Source organism: Danio rerio, chromosome 13 (genome assembly GCF_049306965.1).
Source record: "Danio rerio strain Tuebingen ecotype United States chromosome 13, GRCz12tu, whole genome shotgun sequence".
Taxonomy (NCBI): domain Eukaryota; kingdom Metazoa; phylum Chordata; class Actinopteri; order Cypriniformes; family Danionidae; genus Danio; species Danio rerio.
The window spans coordinates 46,818,047-46,835,200 of record NC_133188.1 but is presented as its reverse complement, the minus strand read 5'-3'; the positions used below and the strand labels follow the sequence as shown (position 1 = coordinate 46,835,200).

The 17,154-nt window shown below is 33.6% G+C and overlaps 1 protein-coding gene across 1 annotated transcript; it reads left to right on the top strand.

Moving 5' to 3' along the window:
* Nucleotides 1–457: 457 nt before the first annotated feature.
* Nucleotides 458–15,562, top strand: eif3s6ip (eukaryotic translation initiation factor 3, subunit 6 interacting protein). Its single transcript, NM_213128.1, is given in 15 exon segments — nt 458–570; nt 759–801; nt 1,745–1,958; nt 2,040–2,119; nt 4,657–4,718; nt 4,870–4,939; nt 5,786–5,859; nt 6,728–6,899; nt 6,979–7,133; nt 9,067–9,237; nt 11,112–11,245; nt 12,568–12,741; nt 13,790–13,979; nt 15,073–15,153; nt 15,294–15,562. Coding segments are annotated over 15 exon segments (1,731 nt in total). The 5' UTR covers nt 458–537; the 3' UTR covers nt 15,372–15,562.
* Nucleotides 15,563–17,154: the final 1,592 nt, after the last annotated feature.

Below are 17,154 nucleotides of genomic sequence, written 5' to 3'. Positions count from 1 at the left end.
TAATTATGCATAGTAAAAAAAACTGATGGTAGAAATATACTGGGGAATTGCAATATGCTTAAAATTGTAATAAATAAATGTACTTATTAGAACTATTATAATAATTATTGTGGTGTCACGTGATTTAAAGCACTGGTCGGAGACCAAAGTATTTCCATTTTGAAGTATTTCTATTACTGTACATTACTATTATCGTTACTGCAATGTGTCAAAATAAAAGTGGAAGTGCTCAAATGAAAACGTTATCATGTACACAAAAGCCTGACAATCCAAATGTTCTAGAAATATTAAAGTATAGACGTTTATAACATTCGTTATATTCGTTACATTCGTTAACATTATGACATTCGTGTATAACTCACTTTCTTTCGGGACGATTCCGCCAGTGGCCCACAATGCTTTGTCCGTTCCCTGCGTCACCGGAAGTATGTGCAGTGAACTTCCTCTCTCTCCTCCGCGCGTGCTTTGCGGCTGCTGTGGAGTTTATGAAAGGTTTATTAACGGATTAAACTCCAAAAACAGGGATAAACATCCACCATGTCTTACCCGGCAGAAGAAGAAGATGTAAACGTACGTGTCTTAAATACTTAAAGTCGTGTGTGATAGATTAAAACGTATAACGCATGTTGGTCTTTATCAATGGAGCATCTCGATCCGTCCACAGCTTCATTCTGTGCATTGAATTACAAAGCTCGTCCTGGATTTAAATGGTTAATACGTCTGACTAATGCTTGTTTACTGTGTGTTTTTGTTCACAGTATGACCCGTATAGCTACCCCAATGACTACGACTATCACACCGGTGAGTTATGACACATGACGGTCTTATATACGTTACTGCAAAAAGGAGGTTCTCGCTCAGACCAACAACTTTTTTTTTTTTTCCTTTCTGGTGCCTACACTTCTTTTTTCTCAAGAAGTGGACCCTTATGCAGTTATATTCCTCATTTTCTATGTAGTTATGAGATTTAGTGACATTTTAGGCTCAGTTTTTTAGCTGAATTAGCTTGGCAGATGGTCATCACAATCAAACTTTTTAATATACCAAAAACATTAACCAAACATTTAGAATAAAGAAATATAAAAAATGCTTATATTTTTATAAAATAAAAATGTATTACATCATATATATATATATATATATATATATATATATATATATATATATATATATATATATATATATATATAAATGAGCAATTCCATTTAAATGTCAACCTTGCCATGAAAAAAATAGGTTTCTACATGTTTTGGGTAAGCAAGTATTTTACAGTACTTTAAAAATACTCAAAAGTGTCTTTGTCTATGTTTTTAAACTATTATAGTCGATTTACCAAAACCACACAAGTGTCAGTTTCACATCTGGCTGATTCTTCTAAATTTAAAATCAAAGGGCTGTTTAGAGCATTTTAGTTAATTATTATTAATATTATTATATAATGGAACACAACATCGATATTTTAAGTTGAGAAATCATTATTTGGTGAAATAGCCATATTTTCCAAACATCAACAAGTGAAAAAAAATATCTTGTCATAATTTTCTGACAGAAAAAAATTTAGAAATTGATAAGCATTTTATCCCACATGCCTAATAAGTCCTGACAATTAATAGATGTCATCATTTTGAAGTAGTCTCTTACTTAAAAACAAACATAAGACGCTTCACTGTGCTCTGTCTATAATAAAACACTGTCTATTTTTGTGTGCGCAAATCTTCACTGACTCATAAACTATATTTTGCAGGTGATCCTAAAGCTGATCTGGCTTATGAACGTCAGTATGAGCACCAGCAGACTTACCACGTGATTCCCGAAGTCATAAAGAACTTCCTGCAGTATTTCCATAAAACCATCTCAGACCTTATCGATCAGAAGGTTTACGAGCTGCAGGCCAACCGCGTGTCCAGCGAGAGCATTGAGCAGAAGATCTATGAGATCCAGGATGTTTATGAGAACAGGTGTGGAACCGTTGAGTAATAACACTGATTACATTCTGATGTTTGGAAATCTTGATGTATATATTCATATTTTAATTATAGCTGGAACAAGCTTACAGATCGCTTCTTTAAGACGTCTCCATGGCCGGAAGCAGAAGCCATCGCATCGCTGGTTGGAAACGGTGAGGGAATCATTGTTTGCTCCATTCAGGAATCGGAGTTTGTGGATTGATCTGTTTGCTGAAAGGTGTTCCTGTGATCTTTATTTTTTTTAGTGCTGTTGGACAATTAATCATGTACAATCGTGTGTTTATAAATATAAATATATATACATGATTTCCGCTACATTTATTCTTCCATGGTGGCGCGCTACGCCAAAATTCATCCTGCCACGGATACATTACAGCTTCTCATTCAAAACATTCTATTTTTTTAATAGCTGGTAATAATCGCACCAAAATGTATTAAAGGGTGAGTGAATTATAACAGCGCAAATTTTCTGTAACCGACCGTAGGAGTGCTGTGCGTCATTTGTTTTATTCTTTAAGGTCTTGTGCTGACAAACTGACTTCCTGGCTGTCTGGAAGACAGGTGCGTGATGCTTGAGGCCAGCAAACACGACGTATAGCCGTTTCACTTTACTTCAGGGCGCATTAATACCGCTCTGTCTATTGGAGACATTCATATATATTCCTAGCAAATCAAATAATTGTTGGAGATATACTCATTACATAAATCGCACTTCAGCAGCGTTTATTTGAGAGCGCACTGCGCACAAGAAGATCTGCGCTTGAGCAGAGTATATTTGAGGGAGCGTGCAAGTTTTGTGCACGAGCAGAGGAAACCAGCCCGCAAGCAAAGAGATTCGCATGCTGTAGGCTATTACACAAATAAGATCTCTACTTCTAATAAGGGCTGCTCGATTATGGGAAAAATCATAATCACGATTATTTTGGTCATAATTGTAATCACGATTATTCAAAACGATTATCAGTTGAAGACAAAATTATTCGCCCTTCTGTGAATTAATTTTTATTTATAAATATTTCCCAAATGATTTTAACAAAGGGTTTTTTTTTCACAGTATTTCCTATAATATTTTTTTCTTCTGGAGAAAGGCTTATTTGTTTTATTTCAGCTAGAATAAAAGCAGGTTTGAATATTTTGAAACCTATTTTAATAGCTCGATATTATTAGCCCCTTTAAGCAGTATATATATGTTTGATTGTCTGCAGAAGAAACTACTGTTATACAATGACTTGTCTATTTACCCTAATTAAGCCTTTGAATGTCACTTTAAGCTGAGTATCTTGAAAAGCATCTAGTAAAATATAATGTGCTGTCATTATAGCAAAGATAAAAGATATCAGTTATTAGAAATGAGTTATTAAATCTGTTGTTTAAACTGTGCTTTAAGCATCTTCACTGTATTTTTGATTTTATTATTGATTGATGATAAAAACGGTCGACAGCAGCAGGAATACTGCACGCTGTATTTTTAAGAATAGTACGGCTCTGATATGGTTTCTCTTTCACGTGTCTTTTAATTCTCAACTTGTTTATTACACAAATGAGGGTTAATGTGAATAATCACTAAACACTGCGCTCTGACACAAATGTGCATGTATTTTTGACCATTAAAGCGCTCGCATTAAGATCGCGTTAGATGTGTGTGTGCTCTGCTGTCCGAGGCTAAGCGCGGCGCTCGCGCAAACACACACACGCTACCTGTCAGAGGCAAAGCATGGTGCGCACACACACAACAGCACCTGCTCTTTTGCGCATTTAAAAATATGAATGATGCGCATCCCGTGCTGCAAAAGTTACATTACAGCACATGCTTTTAGTCATTTTCATGTGGAACTGAGCTTTGCAGAGGCAGAGTTTTCACACGTGTACAATGGAAAGGGGGCGGTACGTGATGGAATAATCGTTTATCTCGATTAATGGTTTTTCATAATCGTTAAAAGCCAAAATCGCTCATGACATTTATATATATATATATATATATATATATATATATATATATATATATATATATATAAAAATGTCGTGAGCAATTTTGGCTTTTATATATTTATATATATATATATATATATATATATATATATATATATATATATATATATATATATATATATATATATAGACAATTTAATATATTAAATATATTAAAAATGTAATATATAAGATATGATTGTAAGCTATATATAAATAATTTAGTCTCAAAATTGTTAGCATTTTTGTACATGTATGATTTTACGCTATATATTAATAATCAACATTTATTTAACATTTAAAATTTGATGTATATACATGATATGATTTTAAGCTATATATAAATACTGTTTTTAAGAATATTTAAAATTTGATATAAATATAATTTTACACTATATATAGATAGACATTTAAAATGTAATATACCAGATATGATTGTAAGCTATATAAAAATAATATATTCGTTCTAAAAAATACTTAATTGATATTTTAAATAATTTTATGCTTTATATAAATAATAATACATAAAATATTTGCATTTAAATAATATGTAAAATATTATATATAAATATTTTAAATATCTGTAGACATGGATATGCATATTTTATAAATATAATAAATGTACACAATACGCTCAAAATTATATTTTAAATACAAATTTTTATTTTTGATTAATCATTGAACAGCACTAATCTTTTTTTCTTTATTTTTTATGTAACAGATGCGGTTTTCTTGATCCTGTATAAGGAGCTGTACTACAGGCACATCTACGCTAAAGTCAGCGTGAGTGTTTGCTCATTTATCTCCGAATGTGATTTCTAGTTGTGAATATTTATTTTTGCAAATATAGGCTTAACCTTAGATTGAGTTTCAGCTGATGTGAGGAGCCATGTTGTTTTCTTGATATTTAATAATGCCTGCTTCTCATATGCAGGGAGGCCCAACTCTCGACCAGAGGTTTGAGTCCTACTATAATTACTGCAACCTCTTCAACTACATCCTCAGTGAGTCACACTAACACACAAACCACATCAAATAAAGTATGCTTTGGGGGGATATTTCAAATGTTTGGGGTTAATTTAGTGGTGATATTAAATTTAAGCATCATTGTGAATATTTATTGAAAATGATTACATGGATAGTTCACTTAAATAAAAATTCTTTCATTTACCAACCATCCACTTGTTTTTTTTTTTTTTTGTCTGTTGAACACAAGACATTTTGAAGAAAGTTAGAGACCAGTAGCCACTGACCACTGTTGTAGATTTTTCTTACTATAGATGTTAATGGCTTTCAGTATCCAGCATTCTTCAAAATATACTTATTTGTGGTCAACAAAGCTTAAGAAACAAAAGTCATAAAGCTTTAGAAACACTCAGGGGTGAAAAAATGAGTTAACCTTTAATTTTGGGTGAACTATTTCTTCAAGAAAAAATGCTTTTAAATAAAATACTATTCATTTTCTGTTAGCAGAAGCCATCTGAATAATGTTAGTTATAATTAATTACCAAATATTCAACATTTATTTTTTATATTTAGATAATCTGAAGATGTGGACTTGATTTGTTGATTGTTGTTTTTTGTAAATGTAAAATGTAAAGGCTGGTTTCAGCTTTGCATCACAGGAATAAATCTTTTTAACACACATTCAAATAGAAAAACAGAAATCTCAATATTATTGTACTTGAGTTAATAAAGGCACCCTTTAAAATATGTTTAGTTCTTCCAGAGTCCAAATTTTCAACAGTACTAGTTTAAGACTGTAAAGTTTTTGTTTATATCACCCAGTCCTTGAGTTTGATTATGAGTTATATTTGTGCATATACGATTAATATGGTTTATTATTTCAGACGCTGATGGACCGGCACCTCTGGAGCTTCCTAACCAGTGGTTATGGGACATCATTGATGAGTTTATTTACCAGGTAAGAGCAACCAGCCTGTATTTAATTGAGATCTCTTGTTTCGGCATTTGGACAGGTTTTTTTGTAGTATTTAATGTATGGCTGTCTGAAATATTTCATTCAGATTGGGCTATCACAACATTACTAGGTATGTTATTGACCGATAACAACCACTGAAACTAATAACACAGCAAGTGAGCTGTGAGTCCATTGGAGCGAGTGTTTAACAAGTGTTGAGTCCCATTGAGGAGCTCCAGGTGGGGACTTTTGTTTTGTTTACTTTGATTAAAGTTGTTGTACTTCCGCTGGTTCCTGCCTCTGAATGAGCGATGTAAACAAAACACCCACGAAGAAACTCAACACAGGGGAACATTGAAACCCTGCCAGCTAGTGTATCGGAAGTGTTATTGGAGAGCTACACAAACAGAATGCAGAAGTATAAATGTGCAAGGCATGCACCGTGGTTTACAGGCGATCACTCTGCATAAATATAATTCAGCCTTCATACATAGATTGGTGTATGATCCATCAGCTTTATTCAGCCTTTTTAGTTTTTACATATAATAACCTACATATTATTAATTCACAAGATTGCACTAAACAGCAGCGTGACAAACAAGCAAATACACATCAATGTGGGTGTAAGTATATGGATGTGAACCTATTTATCTACCTATTTATATCCGTTTCCCGGATGATCCTGTGTTAATCAGCGGTCGTTATCTTTAAATAACATACCTTGGAATGTCACAACTGACCAATCAACCAGACAGACATGTAATAATCTGATAACACTCGCCTGGATGCACTTTATCCCTTATGTAGCACATCTAATGAGATGAACGGTTTTATTAAAATCTTAAACGCTGAATCACCTTTTCTCTCTCAGTTCCAGTCATTCAGTCAGTATCGCTGTAAGACGGCTAAGAAATCAGAAGAGGAGATCGAGTTCCTGAGGAATAATCCTAAGATCTGGAATGTCCACAGCGTGCTGAACGTCCTTCACTCTCTGGTGGACAAGAGCAACATCAATCGTCAGCTGGAGGTTTACACCAGCGGAGGTGAAGAGTGTCAGGCAGACTCCTGAGCTGCGGGAACAGTGCAGAACTCAGTGTGTGATGCTTGTGTTTGTGTCTACAGGAGACCCCGAGTCTGTGGCTGGAGAATACGGACGACACTCTCTCTATAAGATGTTGGGTTACTTCAGTCTGGTGGGTCTGCTGAGGCTTCACTCTCTGCTGGGGGATTACTATCAGGCTATCAAAGTCCTGGAGAACATCGAGCTCAACAAGAAGGTAAGAAAATATCTCAATCGCTGGAGACTAGTAATGTTTGAGAAGTGTTATTTTAGCATCTTTGCAATACTGCTATAGTTTTATTTATTGGTTTCAATTAGTTGTAGCGTTTGTGTTTTAATTGGTCAGATTGTTTGTTTGTAGTTTTTCATGGTGGTTTATATATATATATATATATATATATATATATATATATATATATATATATATATATATATATATATATTATATATATAATTTATTTATTTTGAAAATATTTATTTCTAAATGTACATATTAAATTTCAGCCATCTGGTTTTAACTTTATTAGTTTAATTAACATTAAAGTCAGCATGAACTGGAAGTTACTGCAAAAACTTTTTCCTACTAATGAAAACATGATTAAAAATTAAGTGACGTTTTAAAATATTTTAACTAATACTAATAAAAAAATCAATGAAGACTAGTAATGTTTCAAGTGTTCGTCTAGTAATGCTTCGTGCTTTATTATAATGCTTTATTGTTATATTCATTGGTGTTCAATTAGTTTGATTTTGTGTTTTATATTTAATTTTACAGATTTTTTTTTAGCTTTCTTTTGTGTTTTTAAAAAATATATATATTTTGAATAAATTTTTTAAAATGTACTTATTACATTTCAGGTAACATTTAAGTGTCAAAATGGTTGTACTTTTAGTTAACTTTAAAGTCTAAATGTACCGGAAGATCCTGCAAAATAAAATTTCAGTATTACTGAATTACTGTGTATTCAGTAATTTCAGTAATTTTTACATTACTAATGAAACCGTGATTATAAGAATATATATATATATATATATATTTATTTATAAATAAACTTTTATTTAATTTTAGTTAACATTTAAGTGCCAAAATGGTTTTACTTTTAATGTTTTAGTTAACTTTATAGTCTGCATGAGCTGTAAGTTGCAAAAAAATTATATAGAAAATTCAGTATGATGACAATTTTTTAATACCATTTCCTACTAATGAAAACGTGATTATAAGAAATGTTGTGTTAAAACAGATATTTTCATACTTTGCTGCATTGTATCAACACATTATCATGAATAACATGCATGCTGTCTTCATTTGCCTTCTTTTCCTCATCCATAAAAGCACCGCATACCATGAATTTTTTAAATTTAAAAAATTGTTCATCCATAAATTGTAATTTTCTTACCATTTACTCATTTAAGTAGTTCTAAACTTCTATGAATTTATTTTCTTCTGTTCAACACAAAACATGATATTCTGAAGAAACAGCCACTGACATCAATAGTGGGAAATAAAATACTATGGAAATAAATAGCTGTTTTCCCCAACAGTATTCAGTATATCTTCATATTCAACAAAAAAAAAGGAAACTCGATCATGTTTTGAACAAGTGGAGGATGATCAAATGATGACAGAATCTTAATTTGAACTATCCCTTTTAATAGTATACATGTCGCACTGACAGATGCATTTGAATGCTTGTTAAGGGGCACTTCACTCAAAAATAAAAATTCTGCCATCATTTACTCACCCTCCGCTTGTTACAAACCTGTTTTTGATTCTTTCTGCTGTTGTACACAAAAGAAGAGATTTAGAAAAATGTTAAAAGCCTGTAACCATTGACTTCTATAGGAGGAAAAACAAATTCTATGGATGTCAATGGTTACAGGTTTTCAACATTTTTCAAAATATCCTCTTTTAGGTTAAACTTAAGAAACAACTCAAACAGGTTTGTAACAAGTAAATGATGACAGAATGTTCAATTTCGGGGTATCTATGCTTTTAAAACCATAAAAGTTTAAAACATAATGCACCAAGACTGTCCACTTTAATAGCATCACTAAAAATGTTAGTACCAGGTAGAAACAGGTCCAAATTGTTGTGTTTTGTGTCATCGTCATGCTAAACAGTGTATTGCTGATGCGTTTGTGTTTTTCAGAGCATGTATTCACGTGTGCCCGAGTGTCAGATCACCACTTACTACTATGTGGGTTTTGCGTACCTGATGATGCGACGCTATCAGGACGCCATCCGTGTGTTCGCCAACATCCTTCTCTACATCCAGAGGACCAGGAACATGTTCCAGAGAACCACATACAAATATGAGATGGTCAGTAGGGGGGCAGGGAATGATGTTAGTGTTATAGCATGCTGTGTGTGCTGATTGTGTTTATTTTCACCGTAATATGCTAATGTATTACAGTAATAAGAATTGCATTTCCTCACACTCATGAGGTTCTAAATGCTTGAACACAGAAGAAGATATTTTAAAGAATGTTGGAAAAAGCTCCTATTGACATCCATAGTAGAAACAAATACTGTAGAAAGACAATGGCTGTTTTTTTCCCAGCATTCTACAAAATATCTTCTTTTGTGTTCAACAGAAGAAAGAAGGTAAAATAGATTTGGAACATTGGGTGATCAAACAGTTAAAGACTAAACTTTCGTTCATTAGATGCTTTTCATTCTGATGAATATATTACAATGCCGTAAAGATGCTGTAAAAACAATATTTGGTTGCAGTTTATTTTACAGTAAAAATGCATTGAGTAAAATGTACTGAGTAAAATAAATGACCTACATGCATTTACTACATGGTTAGGGTTAGGACGAGGCTTAGATTCAGTTGCTTTTAATTGTCAAATGTTCTTTTATTATTATAGACCTTTTTCTTGGAACGCAAAATTACCCATTATGCTTTGCGTGTATGCGCAAGGAGAATGCGAAAAACTTCTGGTCGGCAGCTGATGAGTGTAAAAAGTCACATTTGGACAGCTTTGAAACGATAGTTTTAATCTATTTTACCTGCTTTTATCCTCTTTGAACTAATACTGTTGTCCATCAGCACCATCTCCTGGACTGATCATTTAAAGAAATGCGATCTAATAGGATGGAAAACAGCTGCTATGAGGCGTTTTATGAAGCCTCGTCATCGCTAAAGTCAACATTTTATCTTTATTTCAAATATATAACCAGCCCAAACAAATGTAATTCAACAAAATGTTTGACACACACATGTAGCCTGTACTGTGCCACTGACACACTGATTTAATAACTGTGACAAAGTGAAAATATAGGCTAGTGTCATTTCGAAATGACAAAAAAACACAAACCGTGGTAAAAACAACACACGAAATAAAACACAAACGGCTCGCCATTAGAATGAACAGCAAATCAGCCAGCAGAGTATCAATAACAGACTTTTATTGGTCATTTTTGTAAATTGCACGACTTTCATAGCTTTTAAGTTTCATGCCAGTACTCTGGTTTGCTTTCTCTCTCTCTCGCTCTCTTTCTCTCTCTCTCTGTTTGTGTGTGTATGTTAAAGAGCCGCTGAGCTAGCAGCTGACAGGCTGTCAGCATAAACGCTGTATTTCTGACGGCAGACACGTGAACTAGGAGAACGTTTTTCTCGTATTTCTGACGCGCTTGAACCACATGTGACAGATTATAACGGCTTTAACAGACACATTTCTAAGTTGTGTGTCACAAAAACACTCTGTTATCCATTACAAACGTTATTGAAACCCATTTTCGGAGTGTAAATAACCAGTTGTAAATGCTGTAAACGGAAGTTTTTAGCATTCTACAGGAAGACGCTGGTCGCTATGGTGCCCTCCATGCAGCAGCCATGAAAAAGGTCTATAGTAAGGACATTTCTTCTGTTGAACACAAGTAAATATTCTAAAGAAAGCTGGAAATCTGTAACTACTAAATTTAATGTTATTTGTTTTAAAGGTTTCCACCATTCTTCAAAATATCTTTTAATGTTTTTGTTCAACAGAATAAATAAACTTATAAAGGTTTGGAATCATTTGAGGGCCAGTAAATAAAAATTTTAAATGTTTTATTTTTTTGTGAACTATTCCTTTAAACGCATCCAAACAATCCTGTGCCTCATATGCTGTAGCTGAAGATTGAAAAAGTTTCATTGTGTTGTTCAGTGCTGTGGTGTTTTACTGAATGCTGGTTTCTGCTGTTCAGATTAATAAACAGAATGAACAGATGCACGGGCTGCTGGCCATCGCTCTCACCATGTACCCGATGCGCATCGATGAGAGCATTCACACACAACTGCGCGAGAAATACGGCGACAAGATGCTGCGCATGCAGAAAGGGTGAGAGAGACACACACATGCACGCACACAATACACACCACAGTAGTGACTGTGAATATAGATGTTTCTCCTGCATTTATTTGGTAGAGTGCAGTGAAGAATGCAATAATTTGAAGTTGTATTACAAGTTAAAATAAGTAATGGTTTTGTGAATATTTAAAAAATGTTATTTCTTTAATTTAAAGCTCTTTTTATTAGCATCATTATTCCAGTCTTCACTATAACATTATCCTTTAAGTCAGGGGTGTCCACACTCAGTCCTGGAGGGCCGGTGTCCTGGAGAGTTCAGCTCCAACCCTGATCAAACAAACCTGAACCAGCTAATCAAGCTCTTATTAGATATACTAGAAACTTCCTTGCAGGTGTGATGCAGCAAGTTGGAGCTAAACTTAGCAGGACACTGGCCCTCCAGGAACGAGTTTGGACACCCCTGACTTAAGGGATTCTTTAAGGGAAATCTGAGAAAATGTTCATCACCAAAGTGATTTTGCCTGGATAATTTCCTCCTGGAATTGTGTTCACAAGCATAAAGAACAAACATAAAGACTTCACTTTCCATTTTAATGTGAAGCAAATCTTTCCAAAGTTCACAAATAAAAGTACTATTGGTAACCTAGTAACCAGTAAACAATGCAAGCATAATGGAGACAGCTGATTGGTTACATGGAATGTAATGTCTCCTGTTTTATTCGCATAAAGAAATTTGCAAATAATTACCCATCCTTTGCTCATTTTAGAATAGAATTTAACTCCCTTCCTAAATTACCTTATCTTATTAAGAATAAAAAAGTAAGATTCCTGAAATAAACAGATGTATTTAAAGAAGATCCTTGATTTTAGCTGCTTTCCTTGTGGTTATTAGTTTGTGTCATTGTAATTTAATTCATTTTTTAACTTATTTTTTGTTTAATTTAGTAATTTTTTTTTTGTTTTGATTATTAATACTGTATTATTATTTTTATTTTTTAATGGTATATTATTTGTATTTTCATCAGTATGTATGTTTATTTGACAATTGTGTTTTCATACTTTTCAAGGCTAAAACAGAGCAAACATACAATTTTTTTTTTTTTTTTTTTTTTTTTTTTTTTTTTTGAATTACGGCATTTCTGTATGAAAATTGGCATTTCCATCACTTGTTTACCATGAGATGCTTCAAAATGTGTATTAACACAGGCTGATGGAAACAAAGCCAGTGGTGGTTGTTTCTTGTGTGGTCTGCTGCTTTGAGAGATGACACATTGCTAAAACCATTGCAATTGTTTGCAAGTGTTTTGTGCAATTATGCAATTATTCCGATTTCTTTTTCTTTTGTCACTCAGAGATCTGCAGGTGTTCGAGGAGTTGTTCAGTTTTGCCTGCCCCAAGTTCCTGTCGCCGGTAGTTCCAAACTATGAAAACGTTCATCCAAATTACCACAAAGAGCCATTCCAGCAGCAGCTAAAGGTGTTTGCAGAGGAGGTCCAGCAGCAGGCGCAGCTCTCCACCATCCGCAGGTACAGCAGTTCTCTGACGTCTTCTGAGGAACAATCTAATCAGTGTTTTTCTCCCAGCAAGGCATTATCAGATATTCATAAGGACACTGTGGATATTGTAATACTTGAATGTTAAATTTAGGTTTTTTCTTATGTTATTGAATTATATTTTCCTATTTTTGGTTGTGTGGTAAAAAATGTAATCTATGTTTAGGGATTTTTTTAAATTTAACAAAGTAATAATTTTGAGTATTTTTGCACTATTTTTTGGCCAGTTATGGATGAATGAATGACATTCTCTTCTGTAATTTATGCTACTTTTTTCTTTCCGCTACTATTTTTGTTGGCAAAACAATTGATTTTTAGTGATAGATATTAAGGCTGCACAATATATCTCAAAATTATCGTTATTGCTCGTTATGACAAAATCATTGTGGTATTTGAGTATATGTATTGCAGACATGTGTAATAAATCATATTTTTTTTATTATGCATTGTTTGTTTATCTAAATTTTACTAATCAATAAAGATGGGGCCTTGCTTTCTTTATCCCCGCCTCAGTAGTTGCTGTTCTGCTATTGGCTGGAGTGACCCAAAGCCAAACCCAGAGCTGAAAATAAACACTTGTAAAGACAACAGCCAATCAGAGTCAGGATATCTGCCGAGGTTTTCACTCATTCATAGTGATTTAAAGCCTAAATGTTTCCACCTTGACAGTTTTTTTTTAGTCTGAATCAGAAGTTATTTGTTTTCTAGCTGGTTATTTTAATATGAAATAAAGTTTTTTAAGAACATAGCTAATAAAAATTGCATTTTCTAGAGAAATATTATATAATATTGCTATCACAATAGTCTAGTTTTATCAGTAATGTGGGGCCCTAATAGAGGAGTTGTTTTATTATTGTTGACTATTTATTACACATCCCACTTCCTACATGCAAAACTCTTGTCAAACTTTTAAAAGTTTAAATATGTCATTCTAGAGCATTTTGAATTTACATAGAAACAAGCATTTCCCCAGCAGTGTTTATTAGCACATCTCTGAATTGTTTCTCCATCTGTCCATCAGTTTCCTCAAGCTCTACACCACCATGCCTGTGGCCAAACTGGCCGGATTCCTGGACATGTCAGAGCAGGAGTTTCGCATTCAGCTGCTGGTCTTCAAGCACAAGATGAAGAACCTGGTGTGGACCAGCGGCATCTCTGCTCTGGACGGAGAGTTTCAGTCCGCATCTGAGGTCGACTTCTACATCGACAAGGTCTGTGGACTCACAGTTTTATTTGAGAAACTCAATGCTATTAGCTTGCCAATCTTGTACAAAAAGTACCACATTCAGTATAACTTCACAACAAACTTTCATAACATTAGTGATTAGTAACAACGCACTGGTTTTTACAAGCATTTATTAATTTGATTTAAAGGGTACATATTATGCCCCTTTTTACAGATGTAAAATAAACGTTGATGTCCCTAGAGTGTGTATGTGAAGTTTCAGCTCAAACTAGCAAACAAATAATGTTTTATATCCATTTGAAACTGCCACTTTAGACTTTAATCCTAATTGTACTGTTTTGGTGACTGTTGCTTTAAATTCATATAATATTGTGCTATTTTAAAAAAAGCACAGAGCTACTAATGCTTGCATGTCAGCATAGCGGCAGATTCAAAAACGAGACTAACGTCCTATGCTAATGAGGGAGAGATCATCACTAATGTTTGGGGCTTTTCCTCTCTAATGACATGTACAAAGGGAGAATGTCAAAGTGTTTCTGCAGACTGTTTTTATCAAGTGTCATTATAAGAAATACAATTATCAAGAAAAATGTAAAAGAACATTGACTGTATTTATACACTACTGTTTTGAAACCCTTTATAAAAGTGATTTTTGCATAAAAGGTCCCCTTTAATGGTAAAATTTAATACTGCATTAATAAAATCCAGAGTTGTGTTAATGCACGACTAAACATGAACATTATTAACACGAACATGGATTAATTAATGCTGTAAAAATATTTATTTCTAGCTCTGTTCACATTGTTGTATTTTTTACTTTATCAATGGAAAAAATCTCTTGTATGCTGCTTTTTATAAAAATAAATAAATCAAGATAGATGCATATATAACATTTATTAAGTGTAATGCATAATTTCTTACTTTCAAATGTTACGATTTTTTTTGAGTTTCATGTTGCTGTATCTAATGACCTGTAAATATCAAACTGCTGACACAGAAATATTATCAAATGTTATTATTTTGGACGGAAGTGTGTGTTTTGTTTCTGCTTGTGCTCTGATTTTCTTCACTGATGAGATGTGAGTTCAGTCAGTAAGAACATGATTTGTTTTCCTCAGGATATGATCCATATTGCCGACACCAAGGTTGCTCGTCGCTATGGAGATTTCTTTATCCGACAGATCCACAAGTTTGAGGAGGTACATCTTCTTGAATTTTTAATAGTTATGATTTGTCATATACTTTAATACAGCATATTGTTCTATTACTGTTTAACTATAAATTTTATAAAAATAATGTAAAATAATGCTTGGACGTTTATATCGTCTTGTTTCTTCAGCTGAACCGAACGCTGAAGAAGATGCCTCTGAACACAGGCGCCTCTATTTCCAGCAGCTCCACGTCACGAGCCACATAACGAAGGTGACTCCTGAACAACTGAGATCCACCAATTACAGGCCAGCCCAGACTTCTCAACCAATTACAAGGCAGCACTCATAGTCTTGAACCAGTCGAAACGATATTATATTGCTTGCTCTTCTTTGTCAAAATTGAGCAAAGCTTTCTCTCAAGCTGTTTTCTAAGTCAATAAAGTGAGATGTGGCTGAAGTGTAATGTGGAGTAGTTTCTCTTTGACTGCAATTAAATCTAGTAATCCTGAAAAAGTTTGGAAAAGAATCGTGCTCAGATTTCATAAACGAGAGTAAGCATCTGTTAACAAACTTTAGGCCTGTCAGTGGCTTGAGAGAGTTCAGTCCAGACATGTTTTTACTTCCCATGAAACTGCTGTATATGCATTATTCAAGATGCATTTCATTGCTTTTAACAGTTTTACAATATTGTACAAGTATCAATTATTTATGCCAACAGGACTTATCGTTAGCCCTTTTAACTCATGCAGACCTTTCCAGAAAATTACCGGCAATTCGATTGAACAGGCCCTTTTTGAAAATACTGATAAATTCGTCCAAAACAAGAATGGAAATTTAGTTGGTTTTGTCAAATTGATGAAAGGTTTTCCACTTAAATAAAAAAATAATCTAGATCAAGTAAAATGACTTTTGCATGCTAAAAAGTACTTAAAGCAAATATATATTTTCCCAATAACAAAATTGTGGCTGTTGAAATTGCTGAGTGGCTAGTGACTTTGAAAAATGATTAGCCATAGTGGCTGATTTTTTTTTTTTTTTTTTTTACTCTACAAATATTATTTTTATTATTTATGTGGCATCTTATTAGCATAACTGCCACAAGGTGGCAGAGTATCTTTATATATAATTTTTATTTCCATTAATTTAGAAAAATTTTGGGCAACGTATAACAAGATTAATAGTATATGGTATCCTTATGGTAGAAGGATTTTTTCACAGTGAATACATTAACATACATCAGTAATGTAATTATTTGCCTTAATCTAAATAAGGCAACAATATGATTAAGGTGTTTACATGAGTTGCTATTTGAATGTTCCTTTCATGATCCTGTTTTATGTTACAGCGCATAATTCGATTAACGTCATCACTGTGCTATCCACATTTCATGTCATGTTACGGTGTTACGTTTTTAATTAAAAAAAAGCTTTTTACTGCTTTTACTGTTTGGCACTTTTATTCAGGAACATTTCATTCATGTTCCCCCATGACAAACGAGATATTGGATGTGAGTATGAACTGCTGGAGGAGGATTGTTTTAATGGAATTTAATACCGCACGCTAGAGATCCGCTATAATCTGCACATCTCTGATAGTAAAATTATATGTTTTCATAAACGCTTTTAAATGAATATTTATTTATAAAAACAAAAGTTTGTCTTTAGACAAAATTTCCTTAATTTTCAAATAAATACAGAAAGAAAAATAAGACTTTTAGCTTTTACAGACACAGGAACAAGATAACAAAAAGGGTGCCACTTTAGCCTAAACGGCAGCTATGTTATGTTTACTTGGCCTTTTTCTTCGCACTGTGCAAAAACAGAACAGAATCTACTGTGCCTGGATTCGGGCGATTCCGCCTCACCTCCAAAACGCAGCCTAATGCACTGAATGAGCTCGCACCGCTTGTAGGAATGAACAAGATTCTCCTAGTAAGGCGCTGCAGTCGTGGAAATAAGCAATCTTATTTCTCCCAGAATGATGGCAGATTTTCCTCTGATGACTCCTCTAACTGAAACTTTAAACAGTAGGCTACTCTTGCACTTCATC